The 20,208-nt window shown below is 37.8% G+C and overlaps 1 protein-coding gene across 3 annotated transcripts in view; it reads right to left on the bottom strand.

Moving 5' to 3' along the window:
* LOC107223306 (protein rhomboid) overlaps nt 1-20,208 on the bottom strand; it is a 125,540-nt gene that overhangs the window by 54,959 nt on the left and 50,373 nt on the right. Inside the window, exon 2 of one of the 3 annotated variants that reach the window (XM_046740149.1) lies at nt 3,462-3,523. The exons of 1 other annotated variant lie outside the window; for it this stretch is intronic. In XM_046740149.1, coding sequence (XP_046596105.1) covers nt 3,462-3,492 — 31 coding nt within the window. In that variant the 5' untranslated portion in view covers nt 3,493-3,523. Of the gene's footprint in view, nt 1-27; nt 197-3,461; nt 3,524-20,208 lie in introns of those variants that run through there. One more of the 3 variants, XM_046740147.1, reaches the window with a different exon arrangement.

Below are 20,208 nucleotides of genomic sequence, written 5' to 3'. Positions count from 1 at the left end.
ATAACTATCATGCCCAAAGAACAATACCTGCAGTACTTTCGAGTTTCGTCATTTTCGTGCTCGTGGATTCGCAGTTTGAACGGCGCGGTGAACAGCAATTTCGTTTCGTTGATATTTCCATTTCCACTTCCATTCACATAATCAGTCCTGAAGTGTTGACTAATTGTAAGAGAATAAGCGAGACACTCTGCGTATACATGCGGCGCTGCTCCCGCGAGCGCGACAACTGATTGCATGGCATTTGCAAGAGGTCGAGAATTCTGATAAACTGATAAGCGTCCACACGAGGTGATTCTATTATCAGCCCATGTGAACTTCGTATCTTGTCTTTTTTCTTATCTATGGCTGAACATGGGCCGATCCGTCAACGGTCAACTAGCTTTTTAGGGTCGATATTCCAATCTGGTTACAAATTCAATAAATATGTTATACTCTATGGTGAAGTGTGAAAATCCTTCAGTTTTTGTGTCCTGACGCCTTGTCATTTACGCAAAGCACGCTGACCAAGTTCCCTACGTTCACAAATTTAACTCTAGTCCTATAATTTCTTTTTTTTTTGCAACTGAAAGAATATTATTTGACACCTGTTTTCAGGTAGATGTTCAGAAAATGCCGAGAAATACATTTGTTAGGTTCTAAATCTTGTATTGTACATGCTTAAGGAATCGACATTTTGAGAGTGGGCTGAAAATCGGTATAATAAATACTTTGGGGATATGGAATGTATCCAGAAAATTCAATATCCCTGGAATATTTATACCGATTCAATTATTATCCCATTTTCATCTCACTCAGCAAATTTCAAGAAATACTGCGCAGTGTCTATCTTTCCACTCAAAAAATTAGACCCAAGTTATTTCTATCCCTTTTGCATATTCAGGATTGAAGATTGCGAAAAAACGAGGTGCTGAAAATTCTAAGACGGATGTTTGATCTGAAAACGTGATAAAATTGATTTTCACACTGTTTCTCATAAACAGTGAGGCTTGAAGGGTTCTGAGTTTTTCATATCTTGGTGTACATTATAACATACCCAATCAATTGCAGCCAGATGAATATTTTTAGCCTGTAAAGGCTGGCCAAAAATTGGTGGATCACCCCGCATAATCCGTTTTCTTTAATTGAAATTGTGCAGCCCTGTGTAGATTCATTTGAACCACATTTCGTGCCAGGCATACAATATTCATGTAGTTACACGTTTGTTCTACATTTTACATTGATAAAAATTTTGTAGTGGGATCCGACGCCAAAAGTTATTGTCCTATCTATGTATTAATGATAATAAAATAACTAAAACTAATAATCATGACTTCCATTTCATAACGTACATTTAATCTCGAAGTTGAACTAATCTTTAATGAATTTTTATACCTTGTTTTCTATCAGAATGCAAATTAGTTGTTTGGTCAAAAGAAACAATCTATTGAATATCGAAAGAACATTATCAGATTCGATGAGTTTTGGAAACTTTCAAAATTACGTTTGCAACGAACGAGCTTGTGCGTTTTTAGGATGTACAGACTTCAGTACTTTATTCGAAAAATTATACAGAAAAAATTTTTAAAATCTGGCAACCTCAAGTGAAACTACAGTTTAACTCGATTTTTGTTAAAAAAATATTTTCCCATCACTGAAATAAATTTGAAATTGCGAGTTCTAACGGAGAAAGTCTAGTTGTTATTAATTTCAAAAAATCATACCCTTCGCCCTATTTTGGCGAATCGGTGCTGATTTGGTTCATGAATAGATACTCTACAAATAATCTGAAATGGCTTCTCTTCAAACCAAGTATTCAGTTCTTTTACGATAACGATGTGTACGAAGTTATTACAAGTTGTAATAAATACACTTACTTTTATCGAAAAACAAATCAATGTTATCGAAAAGTCCATTCGGATTTGAAATTTGTAGATAATCTATTTATGAACAAAATTAATCCTGAACCATCAAAATTGGACAAACAATGCAGTTTTGGGATTAGAAAAATGACAGAGCAATAATTGACCCGTTTATAACGTATAAGTAACCAAACTTCCTTCGTCCGAATCTGCTATTTTCGATTTCTTTTCATAATGACAAGAGAAAATTGAAGGAAATTAAGATGATGTAAAACGGTGTGTCAAAAAAAAATTGTTGGTTAGTCGAATTATAGCACGTGAAAATTTACAGGTAAAAATAAATTTGCCACTCTTGGGAAACCGCTAAATCGTACCATACCCATGTGAACGCGAATATATGTGCGTATAGTGCGCCATCCCACTAAAAGTTCCTAATTGACATGGAATTTGATTCTCATAGAAACTACACGTGCCTGCAGTACGGAACTACAGTTCGTATAAATGAGAATTTAATTGTTCGGTACGAGTCAAATTAACACATGCGATGTGGAGTCTACGTAAAACTGAAGCTATTCCTCCCTCGATGCATGTACACTGGAATACGGTGAATAACGTATACATATAGGATATCGAATGCCTGCAACGCCGCGATATCGCAGTATAACTACGTTTACAATTACACACGTACCAGGCACGTGAGTGTACTTGGTTCAACTGTTTCGCCGATACACAGACCAGTCAAATAAGCGATATTTTCAACCTGGAATTCACATAATTTTGAAGCTAATGGAAGAATACGGCTAATATTCGGGACATCGTATATAAAAAGGATATTGTTAGTTGCTGCACGACTTTAAAAAGTTTGAGAGGATTGAAGGATGAAGTGACTGCGGTTTTTTTTTACCCCGCTCCGATGATTAGGTCAAAAACCACATACGATTCACGAAAACATTGAATTAAAAAAAAATCGGCAAGTCAAACGGCCATCAAAAATCACAGGCTAAAAACTTGGTAAAACGTGTAATCTCTTCCTTTCATATCTTTCATTGGATAGAGAAATTTGGCTTATTATTTACTTTAGCAAACTTACAATCTCAAAGATTGACACCCACAATTATACATATACCCAGCTCGAACATTCCCATGTTTCTTTTTTTTCTTTTGTCAACTTTCATAATGGAACTTTTGAGGAGTCTACTGTACGAATTTTTTAATTTCTGCTGTAAATTATGTTCAGTATTTTTTGTCTGCTTTTATAAATCTTGTTCTCCTGAACTTTGAGAGAAAGATTTTATCCGTCTTTGGAGGGTCCGCTTCATTTCTTACTTGCTTTTATCCTTTTCTTCGAATTCCGCGTGTTTAATTTCGTATTTCAAATTCAGTATTACCAATAAGTCAGACGCATCAATAATTGACACGAGGTGATGGGTGCACACGGCATAAATGGAATATACGGAATTAGGTACTGCAGCTCTATTGAATCTGATAAACCCAGCGGAGGGAGCCAGAACGGGTGCGAGAGAGGCAGGAATTCATTCGGCGGCTTACATTTTTAAATTACATCTGGTATCCGGTGAAAATACCAAAGGACTGGGGAACTGAAAATAAGAACCTGGCACTCACTGACACCCAGCATCCACCGATAGAAGATCATCTTACTGCATTCGTCCCGGAGCAATCCGCTTCTAATAACAAAAATGCCATTCTGGGTTTTAGCTTTCCTGCAGATTTCATTTGATGATATTCCCGTGAGACTATATCATTTTTGCAAGTCATTTAAATCCTAAGCTGGGGTACACGATATTTGAGACACTAATACATAAATATGTATAGTATCGACTAGTAGTGCAGTGGAAGTGTGCTTGTCTCGCACATGGTCGACACAGGTGAAATCCCATTACCGTTTTTTTTTTTTTTTTCAATAGTACTGTTAATTTTTTTGGTGCAATGTTTCGTACGTAAATTTGTATTTTTTAAAAATTGTTTCATTATGTGAATGTAAGTCACGGTCACGAGGCTCTACGGGGTTATCTGCAACTGTATATCTAGATATCTACAATACCCTAGTATGACAGCGCAGCTAGTGGACAAAGGAGGAACACATTTTGGTCACACTACGAAGACAATCCTCTCCACTTAAAAATAGCCAAGTTCCCAGACCTGTATGTAAGACCGTGGAATAGTGTAACGGTCAGCTGGCTGACCCACACCAAGTCACTAACTGACGTTGAGATATCGGACACGACGACACTCAACTAGGCACGACAATAGCCGACACCCGACGCGTGCACCCGAAGGCGACCGACTGGACCCGAGGAACGCCGAAGTATGGGGGTATGTCCTCTTATTGAAACACTGGCCGTTTCGCGTAGTGACCACGAGTGTCGCTGCTATCGAGGGATTCAGGCTCTGCGAGAGAGATGGAAACAGGTTGTTGACCGTCCGTGGTTTTGAAACTTGTTTCCGTCTCTCACACAGCCTGAATCCCTCGATAGCAGCGACACTCGTGGTCACTAGGCGAAACGGCCGGTGCTTCAATAAGAGGACACCCCCACCATTGAAATTTTGAGCGAGTTTCTAGACCTGTATGTAAGACCGAGGGGAAGGCGACCAAAGAAAGAAGAAGACAGACACCTTGAAACAGGGCGCACACTGGTGCACGAATCACTGATAGATGTTCGCGGTGCCGACATCAGCAACGTAATGCCACGAATAGGTCAATTTTTGGTATACAGGCTTATCATGAGCATCGCCAGTAGACCCGTGGCGTAACACCCGACTCGCTCACTTTTCTTCGACTAATTGTAAGCAGAGATCATCTGCAGCCCATGTCTGAACTTGGAATCACAGCGATAGAAATTTCACAAGCATAGCGCTTTGTAATTTGAAAGAGTAGAATCGCTACAGCAGGAATATAATGAGTTCAGAGAATTATTCAATCACTAGAGTCAATTACTTATATAACTTCAGTTATGAAAGATCAATCAGGAATAGAACCAACGAATTCTATGATTTGATTATTTCATATTATTTTCCTTTAGAGGTACATTTTTGTAAACCTTTACGATGTATAATTAGATTACGATTTTTTTCATCGAATATCTTTGTGAACACGCATCAGTTAGCCTGATTGCCATTTTCTAATATTGTCGATATCGTGCAGGTTACCTGACGGTTACCGTGAGACCTGGAGATGTTCGGCTTGAGTGATCCGTGCGCGGGAACGATCGTTGGTGAACCTAACCTGACAGACAGTCGCGGCTAGCGCCATGGTCCAAATTAAAATCGGACCGACAGTTACAATTTTCTGTATCCCTAGTCTGAAGAGGAATGTGGTTCTGGTGCATACCCCAACCCGTGTGTCAGAAGGGAGCACTGGGGAAACTCCGTGTCTCCGAAAAAGGGTGCAGCGATATAAAACCCTTGTCACCGTAAAGGCAGCTCTGGCTCCGCCCGAGTCTGTCAAACGCATTTAGATAGAACAGGGTGATTTCGGTTCAACAAGATTGACCCTTCTTTTAGCCCTAATCAAGAGGAAATCTTTTAATATTAAATAAATCATTCGAACTTTTCTCTCAGAAGGCAGACATCCGCGTTAACGTGGATTTCTCACAAGTCGTGCACTTCGAGAAATACACTCACGTTACCATGAGTAAACCTCTTCGTTTTTCAGTAAGGAATAGAATGATATCCATGAAGGTCAATTTTCAAATATGGAAAATTATGAAAAAGTACTTTTAGCGAAGAAAAATTCTTAAAGACATGAAGGGATAACTTTACGAAAAAAAAACTTCATATTTTTTCTCAACTTTTACTTATCAACCGATGGAAAAATTCCAAACGTGGTTTTAAAGTGAATACAATATACTAGCAGATTAAGAATATCACCAAATTTGAATTCTCTCGAAAAAATTATATTTATTTGACCATACGTATGTGGTCCATTCTGGAAGATTCGGAAATAAGATAAATTGTGGATAATTCGGTAAAAAGAGTTCTTCGCAATTATTATCGATATATATTTACCCAATAATGAAAGAAATATGTGAAATGCAAACGATTAATAAGCAACGTTATATTTTTTTTTTATTTTTTTGTTAAGCTCGAGCGAAGCAAACAAGATACGTCGTTGCTTTGTGCACGTCACATACGGTTCATGGGCAGGTGTCGCAAAACCCCCTGACCTGAGTTCTAGGACCAAAAATATATCGCAGCTGACTTTTAGCGAATGTGTACTTTATAATTATGGGAAAAGTGTAATTTATTACCTCAAACAAAAGAACTGAAATCGACTTACCACCACAAAAAAACTAACGTTAAAGATCACGTGGGGTCAACTTAGACCTCGAATGTTCTTCCACTGAACACCGAATTATAACCTGGCGGCTGTCCGGCGCTTTACCAACTAGGCTGAAAATTTTTAGATACTTAAATTGAATAATTGAGGAGGTCCAGAACGGATAAACTCTGCCTGCAATTTCAGGAGCACCAGTACATCTAATGAGTTCGAACTTAGTAGGGGAGACTACAATTGTTTTTTAATAATAAGATATTATTAGATGTTTGTTTGATGTGCGTTGAATTAAAGTATTGTGAGAGTCATATATTCAAAGTAGTACGGTGATAAACCAGACATGGCGTTTGGGTCGACGATGATGTGGGGGACGGGATTCGCGGTAACGCGGGAAGGATTCGACGATAAGACGCCGAACGAATAGCAGAGTGTCTGGTAGTCATGGTTTCTCTTTCTCTTTTCTTAGTCAAATAACATGAAGTGGAAAATACATCTACGAAAACGAACATTACGAAACAGACTTCGACGACGACAGACAACAAAAGTTGCATGAACGTAAAGAACCAAAGGTGGCCGGAGACTTGAGGAAGTGGAATAGACTCGCAATAGCACGCACTGGAATGAGAATAGAACCAAGACATTTTTATGTGAATATTTTGTGTGTGGGGAGTGTATTTTAAATCTTGCGAATGAATGGATGGATGAATGAATAATTTTTTTAATGATTTCTATTTACCATTTTATTTATACACTTTTGATTTATTTACTCGTTATTTTGATCTTGAGAGTGAATGGATGGATAAATGAGTGTTTTCTTAAATAATTTATTTTCACACGTTATTTCATTGTTTTATCATTATACATCCCTAATTTATTTATTTATTTTGTACGAGAATGAATGTGTCTCACAGTTGAACGTATTCATGATTTGTCTTGAGATTGACGATTTACTATTGAGAACATAAAAGTACCTATGTGAAGTTGGCAACCCACTAAACGGAAAGGCTTTTTTGTGAATTTTAATCGATTGTACTCGGTGTGTACCTGATTTTACCACCTTAAATTTCGTTTGTACCTTAAGGGGGATAAGAATATAAGGGGAAGAGAAATTGGTCCAAACTCATGTTAAGCTAAATATTTTGCGTTAATGCTATTGTGATAAGCATCGTTTGTACTCGTTTGTACCGATGTTAATTTGGCTCAATTTTCCTAATTTATTTCAATTTTTTCCCCCCCAATTTATTTCGTTGATCAATGAATGAATAAATATACTCGTTGGTACAATTGGGTACACACGATTTCTCGGAGGTACAAACGGGTACAAACGATATAATCGTTGGTACAAACGGGTATAAACAATTTCTCGGTGGTACAAACGGGTATAAACGATTTATTGATGGTAGGAACTGGTACAGACGATTCCTGAGTAGTACAAATAGGCAAAAATAATATAATTCTTGGTGCTTGCGGATACAAACGATTTCTCGATGGTACAAGCAGGTACAAATGATAAGAGTGTCGGTACGTATGGTTACAGACGATTTTTCAGTGGTACTATTAGGTTTTTAGATTCAAGTATCTTTATTTATATATGGTTTTCCACATGCGTATTATCATCAGCTTCGCCCCTAGTGTCTCTAAAGCATTGTTTATCACCTAGAACAATTTTTTCTTCGGTATCTATTTGCTCTTGATTTTTGTTTGCCTTTTGGCTCAATTGTATTATTTTTCTGATATGTTCTAGGGGAGTACAATCAGGTACGAACGATATATATACATATATTTATATTTTTTTTTTCGTTTGTACTCATATTCATCCATGAGTATATTTGATTCCATTATCCTTTTATATTTTTGTTTGGTTGTTTTCAGTCCATATTTTTATCTCGTTTTGGTATTGTTTTTCTCTTCGATACATGAACATACTCGGATAAAGAGAAACCCACCGGCCGCAATTTCATTTATTCTTTTACGTATACCAGTATACTTATTTTTTTTTTTTTTTGTATTAATAGCGTTCGCGACGTAGCTATGATGGGCTTTTTTCCGGGAAGAAGCTCGTTATGAACTTCCTAGCGACCTGTAATGCGCCTTGTATAAGCAATATAATGTCCCGGTTCTCTTTGCTCACCTGGGCATGGCTTATATTCATAAGTGTGACCAGCGTACTCTATTACTGCAAGTAATGTATACGGAACTTAATGAATTCGAATTCTTTCCGGTATCTGACCTATCGTTAACATTCCTGGCCACTCGGGGTGTCCAAGATTCTTAGCTAGCCGCTTCCATTGAAGACATTCTATATCAACGATAAAATGATTTCCGACTGTGCCCCTCGATGACAAATCGTTACAATTACATCTGCTGCAAATATTTTTTCCTTGTACAACGTCGCTTAGAGTCTGTTCAAGGCTTGACATGTCAGTCATGTAGAACGGCTTAACGTCAACATCAACGACAACCGAACGCTGGAGCTCTGGATGTCCACACGCCGTACAGTCTAGGGTTCTTTCGAAAGACCATTCATTCTTTAACAAGCTGGCGGTGTGATCACCTATGTTTCCTTGACAGTCAAGTTCGGATCTACAACCTCACATATTCCACTCGTTATCTCAGCTCTTTCCGTGTATCGTTTATTCATACAAACCGATTTACTCAACGCTTCGACGAATCTGAAGTATCGATTCTCAGTAGACTCAATGTATTGATGGTAATTAGCCCAGTCTCGATAGCCTACAAGAAGTGCTTGGGTAATACTGTCAAATGGACATGTGTTACGGAGGTATAGTTCCCGACGATTCAATTGAACTGGACCGAGTAGCGAACCGTTTCGTAGAAGCGGTACAGTATATGCAACGTTCGGTCGCTGATGGCCGTTTTCAATGTCTGGACAGGATCTCAAATACTTACCACGTTTCGATTCTTTTTTGTTTTGGCCCGTCCAATCCTCTGTTTCGTTCAGGAAGGTATTTGGCTGGTCACTTACGTCCAGTACACAATTATCAATTGACCCTGACGATACATTCACTGACGCGTGGCTGTCACCTTCTTGTGGGGATTTTGATACCGCAGGATCCTTTCTGACATAGTCGGAAACATTAAGTTTCTCACGCTAAAATCGTTGATGATATTATCGTCAACATTGATGATTGATGATACAGCAGATGAATTGCATTCTGTGCTCGTTTCTTTTATATCTGCCGTTCGAAGTGGTTGTACTCGTTCAGTTTCAACTGGAATCTCCATCGAACACTCATTCGTAACACAAAAGTCCAAGGAATCCTCGTGAGTTTTAATTATTTTATATCTCTGTGTCGGCGGGTTTTTGGCTTCGTGAACAGCCTGTAAAAGCTTCGTAGCTCCGGCCAGCGATCTCATATGTATGACGAGGAACTTATCGACCCGCATAGCTTTTTTCCCTCGGAAAATGAGCTGTTTAGTTTCCCGGAAGTACTCCTCACTGTACGAGGATGTTGCGACAGATGCTTGATCGTCTAGCATGACGGCTGTCCACAAAGTGAAATGTCTTGATATCCTGATGAGGTCTTTTGCAAAATCAGGGCAGTGGTACGGGTTAGGTCTCTTCCCGTTGCATAAATTCGACTTGCATTCCGACACGATTTTTTGAATAAAATCCGAACTTACTGCACAAGGATTTGAGTGTTCCTCTTCGAGAATCGCAACGGCAACGTCAGTGGACGGGTTTTCTGGAGTGTCATAATAATAATTGTCTTTTTCAATCTTGTTCATGAGCCGGTGTTGTGTAGCAAAGCAATTATTTTCCGTGGCTTTCTCGATGGATTCCATTTCTGATAGAGCGACTGTCAATATATCGCTCAACAGCATACGGAAATCGTCGAGCCTCGAGCATTTCGTAAGCATTCCGACGCACCTTACGTAAAAGTCTTTTATGCGGGAGTGCTTACTGTGAAAACACTTCCACCGGCAAACCAATTTGATTATGTGAGCGATGTCATTGCGTATGATGCACTTTGGGGGAGTGTAGTCGTTGACCGATTGCAGCTTTTGCATGCACGTGTCAACATAAGTACTCAAACTGCAGTTATTGAAAGCCATGGTCACAGCGTTTAACAATGCCATTGAGTAGTCTGTTACGATTTTAGCCGGGCACGGCACATCACAGCGCATCCATTCTCGCATCCAGTAACACATCGTATTCGCGTCATGTTTTTCCGATACCATTTGAAATACGGGAAGGATTTTGCCGTGATATGGTACAACTGTTTGATATAAAAAGATTGGTGAACTGGAGCCGTCCGGTTTCTTAATCCGGCATATTAACGTACCTGTCGCATCGATCGATAAAGCACCGAATTTTCAGGTTTCGCATTTTGTCCAAGTAGATTTGTTGAGGACTCCAGTACATTACGTAAAACTTATCAATGCCGACCTCCCTGATTAAACCTGCAAATTCTAGTTCATATTTCAGGTTTATCGTCGATTCAATAGGGTTCGTGACGTTAGAAAGCCCTAACTGTAAATCGTTCTCCAACTGCTTCGCTTTCCTCAACACCGCTTCCCCATATAAATGTGCGGGCTCCAGGTCACCAAACTCCATCGTCTCGTTTGCGCGTTTTCTTCGCCACGCACATGTACTATCTGCTTGGAGTTCTTTCACGACGGCTTTACCTTGCTCACCTCTTAACTGCCTTTTTTTTTTATGCGCCACATCTCGAGTGTCAAAAGTTGAGATCTCAATTGCCAGTCTATGAGCGGATGGTAGTGCAGTTGGGAAATACACGTGTATAACGTTGCCGCACTCCTCACATTTCCCACGCACTGTCAGAAATATTTCGCCTGGTTTATTTTGCATGTTTGCGTATTTAAAACTGAACGGGCATGGTAGTTTCAGAGGCTCCCATTTAAGCCCATAAAGGGTATCCGTCCAACCAGCTTTCAAACCAGCTTGATCATTATCGTCGTATGAAATTAAATTAGATTTTACATTAGCCCATTCTTTACGAGACAGATTTATTGTTGTGTGCAAAAACTGAAAAGGAATCTTGGCTGATTCTTCAATCGACCAGTTGGAGTCACGGCTGTCATTGATTTCCTCCTTGGACTTATCGTTAGCTTCGATACCATGATATTGAAAAAGCCTTTCACGAAGTTTGTTTCTTCCAGTAGAGATATATAAATAAATATATTTCTTACTCATCAGAGGCAAGCTTTCAAGCGCATGGGCCTATACTGGATTGGTAAGATCAAATATAACATATTCACCCTGCTCATTTTGCTCATAAAAATGTAGATTTTTTATTCTTTCGAAAATTTCATCTACCTCGTACACTGGTTGAGCCGGCATTTTCATACGCAATACGTCGTTTTCTCTGAGGTAATGTGCATTCGAGAAGACGAAAAATAATTTTTGAGAAGTATTACACGAGAATTTTCGAGAAGAAAAGAGAGCGAGATTTGGCGAGAAGACGACGGAAAAATTTTCAGAAGGTCGACACAAGAATTTTCGAAGCAAAAAACAGCGAGGTTTTTCGAGAAGACGACGACGATGACGAGAACTTCAAGAAAGAGCAACGTAGATTCTCGAGAGAGCGTCGCAAACGTGTTGCGCGTCGAGTCACGAGCGTGTGATGATATCGTTCGCTAAGGCAGAGAGACGGTCAAGCATATAGAGCATCGAAACATTACGGTGCAGACAATATCGCTCTCTCACTCATGGCTCGTCATTTTGGGTTGCAATGCGCAAGCGCGAATGAAAGCGGAGTGCGCAACAGTTGATTGAGTACATGGAAACACGCATATTATATTGTTGCTCGCTGTAAATGTGGTTCCCCGCTACAAATGTAGCGAGTATAGAAATTTATTCTGCTACTCGATATTACACGTTGAGTCGATACTTTTTTATCAAGCCATGAAATTTCTTTCCTTACCCGTGAGGAGGTAGAATATTTAATTATTATTTATAGAAAATTTAATTCTCTACAACTTTGGTAATGACATTTTCTGTCTACGGTAGATATTTTCCGATTTAAACATGAAAAAAAGGGTGAAATTAAATTATTGCATTGTTTCATTTATTTTAAACTTTAGCGCATAAACAAAAAAAGCTGCATATTGAAATTCGCAACTTGTTTGCGAGTCATTTCATGAAAATTAAAAATTTTCACATGTTATGAAATCTGAACCCATCGACCGATTTTCTCCAAATTTAAAAACAACATTGTTTTTTAAATACTCTGTTGATATTGTAAAATTCTTCCCAACTTTTCGAAATTTTCATAAATTATTTAATTCGTTCATTTTTCGAAATTTTCGAAAAATCAGGATTTTTTAAAATTTGAACCACATGACCGATTCTTTTCAAATTTTATACCCACTTTACTTTTATAATACTCTATGTGGAAGTGAAAAATCAGCACATTACCTTAAAATTTGCAAAAATTGGAGTGATTAGGAGATTTTTCGAAAAACTCAACTTTTGAAAAATTCGAAAAACCATAAAATTTGTACCATTCGACCGATGTTTCCCAAATTCAATATCAACCTTCCTATCATGGAACTCTATTTATATTAAAAAAATTAGCCATAAATCTTAAAATTTGCGGAAGTTAGAGCAGCCACGGACGTTGTTAAAATTTTAAAATGCCGTAATATCCGTAATTTTTGAGTAATTTCGACAAAATTTGCAGAGAATCAAGAGGTTGCATAGATTAACATCTGTGCGAAACAGGAGCCCTATAGCTCAAACCGTTTTCGAATTATAGACGTTTCAATTTTTCAGTGCCAGAACACACACACACACATACACACAGCCGGACATTTTTTCTAAATGTGATTTCTCGACGTTTTGACACATTTTGAACACGCTGACACGGAAAACTCGAATTTTTTTTCCATCTTCACATAGCTTCCTCTATGAGAAAGTAAAATGAACCAACTTGTACAGAATGCGATTTTCTATAACTTGGGTGTTTACCCGTTTATTTTTTCGGATCAATATTTCAGGTCGTACGCCTATTGCAAATATAATGGCACTTGATTGACGTTGGCCTCACCGGCAGCAGGGCCGACAAAAAGGCCCACCAGCGGCGTTCTTTCAGTGTTTAATTTTGCTCATTTTTTAAGTTCAAGTGGTTAAATATCGAAAGAAGACAAAAAATTGTTACAACCAAAGTTGTAAAAGAATAAATTTCCCAAAATTTTTAGTCAAAACACTCGGTGGGACGAACGAGCGTGAACAGGATCGTCGAACAATAATCAGACAATATACTCGTTGGTACATACGGGTTTGTGTTACCGATTTCTTGGTAGAACAGACAGATACAAACGATTGAGTTGTTGAAACACGCAGGTAAAAACGAGTTCTCAGTGAAAAAAACTGGTACAAACGAATTCTCGGCAGTACGAACCGGTACAAACAATATTCTCGTTGTCAGAAACGGCTACATACGATATACTTGTCCATACACACAAGTACAAACGGGAAAAAAATTATATCGTTTGTACCCGTTTGTACCAACGATTATATCGTTTGTACCCGTTTGTACCAACGATTTTATCGTTTGTACCCGTTTGTACCACCGAGAAATCGTTTGTACCCGGTTGTACCAACGATTATATCGTTTGTACCCGTCTGTACCACCGAGAAATCGTTTGTACCCGTTTGTACCACCGAGAAATCATTTGTACCCGTTTGTACTAACGATATAATCGTTTTCACCCGTTTGTACCACCGAGAAATCGTGTGTACCCAATTGTACCAACGAGTATATTTATTCATGCATTGATTAACGAAATAAATTGGGGAAAAAAAATTGGAATAAATCAAGGAAATTGAGGAAAAAAGAAATCGACTTTTTTTTTCAAAATAACATCGGTACAAACGAGTACAAACGATGCTTATCACAATGACATTAACGCAAAATATTTAGCTTAACATGAGTTGCGGACCAACTTTTCTTGCCCTTATATTTTTTTCCCCCTTAAGGTACAAACGAAATTTAAGGTGGTACAATCAGGTACACACCGAGTACAATCGATTAAAATTCTAAAAAAAGCCTTTCCGTTTAGTGGGTTGCCAACTTCACATAGGTCATAAAAGTCGATAGTTCATCCAACGTAGCTGTAAATTGTAATAATAAAAAAAAAAATCGTCACAGTATGCAACATTGTTTAGGATAAAAAAAAATTTTTGTCACCCAGTTTTTAAAAATGGTATTTTCGATAAAAGCCATTTGCTATTGGTATTTTAAATTAAATCAACGCTGAAATGGTTTTATTCATTACTAAAACATTTCAGCGTTAGTTTCAGTCAATTTCATCAAGCCCATCGAAATTTTAAAAACATTACCCCGTTGGGTGCCCATCTTCGAGGGTCGTTTTCACTCCTCTAAATCGTTTATGAGCGCATAAAAAAAATATACATGTGTCTTAGTTTTCGATGCACTACAACATATATGAACTGGATCAAAATCGGAGGGTTCGACGTACCCAGAGTTTTTTGTAAGGCCTCCGCAATAACTACGAGAAATAAAAGTTCTTGGTCATGAAAAATTTCTGATCATATAATTTCTGTAAATGCACGTTATACAGAAAAAGATTCGCTTCGTTTGTTAATCATAAATCTGCACGTATCGCGTGAAGCAGCCCGTATAAAAGTTCAAGCTCTAGTCCCCATTTTGTTTGCCCCGCACGATAAATTATATAAAGCTGCAATAATTTCATGTTTCTAGCGGGAATTTTGCACATATTTCTTAACCAAGCGGAATAAAATGTATTTTTCAAATGTTCCAGGTATGAATTTGTATATTTTGTAATACTCGCACTGAAATCGAAAAACAGCGTACTTGATATTGATAGTAAGCCTTAGGGTTTTTCATTCGCATCATCTAGCTAACTGATAAACCAGGTTTTTACAGTTCACTGAGTATATATACGTATATATAGGTTTTATCCTGCAATTGTGAAATCTGACAATATTTCTCTGTAGAATGAATTAGGTAAGTAAGTTATAAAAAGAAAAAAAAACGACAATCTTTCTTCTCTTCTTTTCCGATACTTTGCCCCCGACAAACTGAAATTTTTTTCATTCGTCTTGCTACCAAAAAAGTTTTTACATCCTTAGAATGAAGCATTCGGTATAAAACTGCCGAACGGTATCAAATTCTGGAGGAAAATGTTTGTCTGGAAGGAATGTGTGCAATTACTAAATGGAAGGCCTGCCCTTGTGGTTTGTTTAAAAATAAGAATCATAAAAAAGAAAGCGTTACTTTGCTGGAATGAATATTTTTCACACGAAAATTCTGCTTTATACGTGAAATTTAAAAAATGTATTCATTATCTTACGATGAGTCTGTCGCAGGTGTTTTACTCTCACAGAAGCGACAGGTGGTGAGTCGAAAATTATATAATACATAATACCCACAACGCCTTCGGTACAGAAGTGATATTTTACGAAATAAGTCATATCTATACCATAACGAAAAATGTTCTGGCTTACACTCGCAGCCGTTCTATAAAGCACATATAATATAGATGTTTATTTATCGCGCAATTAAAGACAGTCGAGCATCCTCCGCGACGGAAAATTATGATAACGGTATAGCGGTATAGGACCTGTAATAATTTCAGAAAAAATGTGGATAAGAAAATACAGCTTTGGCTGTCGCTTAAAAATTATTTGAGCACAGTGCCCACGTATTTAATTCTACTCAGGGTCGATGGCGATGAAATATAGTTAACGGCAAAGAAAAAAATAGTCACGTGGCATCTCGAGCTTCGATGAACACGCACATTACCTAAAACCTGAAACTGTGCCGAAGGAAACCTGTTAATACAACAAAATGGCATTGGCAGATAAAAAGTTTGAAATGAATCAAATTTAATTATAACAGAAGCGTGGCAGTTAATTGCAAACAAGCAGCTTTCGGCTGGCCGTGAGCCAGCTCTCGGACTTCCCGTTTGCACATTGCAGGTTCAAAGTTCGCGGAAAAAATTAAACATTAATCTCTCATTCAAATTTCAAACTAAAAATTCAGATTCGTAATTAACGATTTCAAAGTCCTCAGGTACCATATTACATGAAAATATAACCATTACAAATTTTGGAACTCTGATCTTGGATTCGTTATCGGTAACCCAAGAAACCTCCGCCTTCTAATTTCTACCAAAATCCGAATATATTTAGATTCTTTTTTTTTTGCACCATATTAAACTCATTATTTTGGATTTTACAAATCTGACCTACAATTCGTGATCAGCCACCCAACAAATCTTCGAGTAGGTACCAATTTTCATCAAAATCCAAATGTTGTTCGTTTTTTTCAGGCTATCGATTACGCCAGATTAAAACTTTGCAAATTTGACTTTAGATTCCTGATTAGCAACCCAAAAAATCTCACGGCAGTAATTTTCATTCAAATCCATTGATTCGTTCTTAAGATATCATATTTATTGTACTTTTTAGAATTTTTTTCTATTCAAATAATTCAAAAACTACTGCATCAATCAAAGCGTAAATCTACTCCGTTCTAAGGTTGGAAAAACCGCCTCGATTGACATGAAAATCACTGAAGTCCAGTAACTCGTTCCCAACATATCGTCGGACCAAACAATTGAATACACACACAGATACATAGGGTGACAGCGGACTTTTACAGCAGTCGGCCACCCGAAGAAGTGACCCAGAAGTTACCGTGTTTACGACGAATTGTCACCCCGCGAAGAAGCTGAGACAAACTTTAGAAAATATATCGCGAGATTTTGTTGAGCGTCTGGTGTGATCAATACGCTTCTCAATTATCGTCAGCTTCGCTAACCTTCAGCTATTTCTTTCTGCACCAGGTAACTCAGTACCACGGAGAAGGGAGGGTTGATTTTGTGGAGAGAAAACAGAGACACTCGTAACGCTACGCAATATAACCAAATCAGACAAACGTAATATATTCTGTAATAACAGTGATGCAAGGAAAAAAGAAAACGAAATAACACTCGAGTCGCTCATCGCGAGCTCAAAAATATAAAGAAGGAATAACAAAATATCAAACAAATCTCAAATCTAATTGCGATAAAAACAGAAACAAAATAGCTTGAACGCGCTAACCGCGATTGTATTCAATTTGAACCAATACGCCAATCGCGATAAACCAAAAATTAATCTACAACTAAATCAGAGCACTGATCGCCAAGAAATGAAAACAAAAATTGGTAAATAATACCGCAGCGCTAATTGTGATGGCAAGAATCTTGATTCTTAACTCGTTAATCGCAGGGTAATCAAAGCCAAAAAAAAAAAAAAACGATAGGAAATTCTTAAGCTAATTATCTCAAATTCGAGGTAAACTAAACGCAACGCATCCAAAACTCTAATATTCCTTAAAACGAAAAACAATCTTACAGCTAAGTCGAGCACTTACACACAGCAACATGCGACACAGACGAGAGGTGTCAATTTCAAAACACGCTAATGCGACAGGAAGGTCTCTACTTAAAAGAAAAAAAAAACGTCACTCTATTCTAAATATTTAACAAACAAAATTGACTCCACACGTAATCGCAAAACTCAGGCTACAGCCACAGAGCAAGAAGATTGGCCAACGAATTTCGAGCACGGTTATTCGCAAGTTTGAAATGGCCAACCGTTGATCGGTGTGCCGATCTAGATCACTCTCGAAATTAATTCGCGATAAAAAAATTAGCGCTTACCGCTTCGCAACCACACAAATAATTACTCAATTCGATTTTGAGACGTCAGTTTCACCGATCTTCAGTATCAAAAGCAACAAACTCTCCTTCGCACCACGTCACGAGATAGTCGTACATTGAGCATATATGAAATTATCATGTTCACAAGCTACGAGTCTCTTTAAGTATAGAAAAATAGAACGTATATGCGAATTACAAGTAAAAGCTTCGATATCAAAACTTAATTTCAAATCGCTTCAAAAGGGTTGAAAATCTGGTAGATTTCTTCGATTTCGCTTTATGGCGGCCTATTTCGTGTAGAATACTATTTTCTGCAAATTCACTGAAACATAATTTTTTCAGCTCTCAATTCAATTTTTCGTTATTTGATCATGACCACTATTGGTGGCAATGTTGTAAAATTAAATATTCAGCGGTGCCAATACGAAAAAATTTGTTTCCGTGAATCGATAGAAAATAGTCATTCTAATAAAATGAGCCATCGTTAAGTGAAATTGAATAAATTTATACCCAAATTTCTAATCTCTTTGAAAAGAAGCATCGATGTCTACATTTTTGTTAACAATTCTAATGTTTCTTATTTATGAGTGTTCTAAGAAATGATCCTGACTTAAGAATAAAGTAATTTTACGAGTATTTAATGTATGACTATCTCATTATAACATCAATAGCATGTATCAGTTTTTGGCCAACGAATCTCTTTTAATCAATACAACAACAACGGCGAGAGAATCGTAAAACCTGCAATTGACGAGAATTTGCGAAATGTCACCCGTATACGGATGTATTACGCGAGCCTTTTACATAAAAGCGATTACGGTTTGCGAAAGACTGAATTTGACGGGCACTCAGATAAGCTAGTTGGAATGATCAAGCAGTCGATGGGGTAATGAGACCCAGGGATTTTTAGGGGTTCAATATATAACAAATTGCCAATTAAGAGAGTTAGAGGCACGATTAATTAACATATGGTAGCCGACGAGGGCGCACAAGTGTGTAAAAAGTGAAACTGCAGTGGTACCGAATAAGCGAGCGACTTGCTGCAGGACAAAAAATGGAAACTTCGATAAACCGCAACAGAGAACTAGGATTCAAAAACTTCCCGGTAAAATTTATAACGGGAACGCGAAGAATCATTCATGTTGAAAGAAAGCAAAAGAATACAAAAGAATGCACAAAAAAATATAACGATGAAACATAAATGAAAAACTCATTAAGAAAATGAAAAGAAAGAAGAGGAAACTTTCGCTAAATATCTCCAGCTACTGAAAGTAGGGGAATGGATAAATTTTTATCTGAAATTAAATAAAGTTTACATCACGTCGAGAAAAATCCACCTTCGTCGTCTGAAGTTATCATCCACCCCTCTCCCCTCCCTCCCTTTCTTCAATACATTGGACCGCCATCCTTAACTTAGGGTGAAACAATTTCAAGCAAATTCTTCAGCTTCATCGTCGAGCCAGCGAGGGCTTTTCTCTTCTCCGTCTCTCCTTTCACGCTTCTTCCTATCTCTCACTGGCTACTGTCTACGTATTTCTGACTTGTGGGTTATGCCCTGTACAAATTGCAGATTATAGCGATTTCTATGATTTGTCGATACAGGGGTGGATAACGATAACGGCATATTGCGAAACGGCTGGATTGTTTTCCCGTGGCTTTATGTCCCTGAACCGCTTATTATCCTGTCAAATTACTCGAATGATAACCTTGTCAGAAGAAGGCCATTATAGTTTGTGTCTGTATCAATAATTTATTTGCCCTCTGTACCAGCTCTTCGACTGAGCGCGGCGGTACAGCTTCCTCTTGTCGTCTTATCATTGACTTCGTTGGAATTGATGCACCAACCTGCATGTATGCGATTCACGTAGGTATGCATTAAATAAATGTGTCTTATTCAACGGGTTGCACAAGTTTCAAATGACTAGTGAATCGATTCACGATTGTTGAACCTCTAACCCTACGCGATTTCAAATTTCCTGAGAAGCGAAATTGCAAAAACTGAAAGAAATTGGCTGACGAAAAAGTAACTGCATGGATCATTGGTTAGCTTGATCTTCGTTGTCAATGGTTGGGAATAATATTGAAAATCCGCATTTCATCTAATGAAGTTACGTCTCTAATCCTAAATTACTTTTTTGGAACTTTAACGTATGTTATTTAGATCTACAGTGTATACAATATTTCATGAAACGTGAAATCGGTCGACTCAAGAATTGGCGATCGAATTTTAAAACGAAATTCGCTTTACGTGATTACCGATTTTTCATGCTACTGCACGAACTACTTTTCAAGTTAGACACAAAAATGATCTTCCTTATATTGAAAATTGTACATTCCATTCTTTGACTTATTTCTACAACTGTTAACCGTATTTTCAGAGTCTTGCAGCAAACA

This window comes from Neodiprion lecontei, chromosome 5, assembly GCF_021901455.1.
Source record: "Neodiprion lecontei isolate iyNeoLeco1 chromosome 5, iyNeoLeco1.1, whole genome shotgun sequence".
Taxonomy (NCBI): Eukaryota; Metazoa; Arthropoda; class Insecta; order Hymenoptera; family Diprionidae; genus Neodiprion; species Neodiprion lecontei.
The sequence above is the reverse complement of the archived record's forward strand: the minus strand, read 5'-3'. Positions and strand labels throughout refer to the sequence as shown.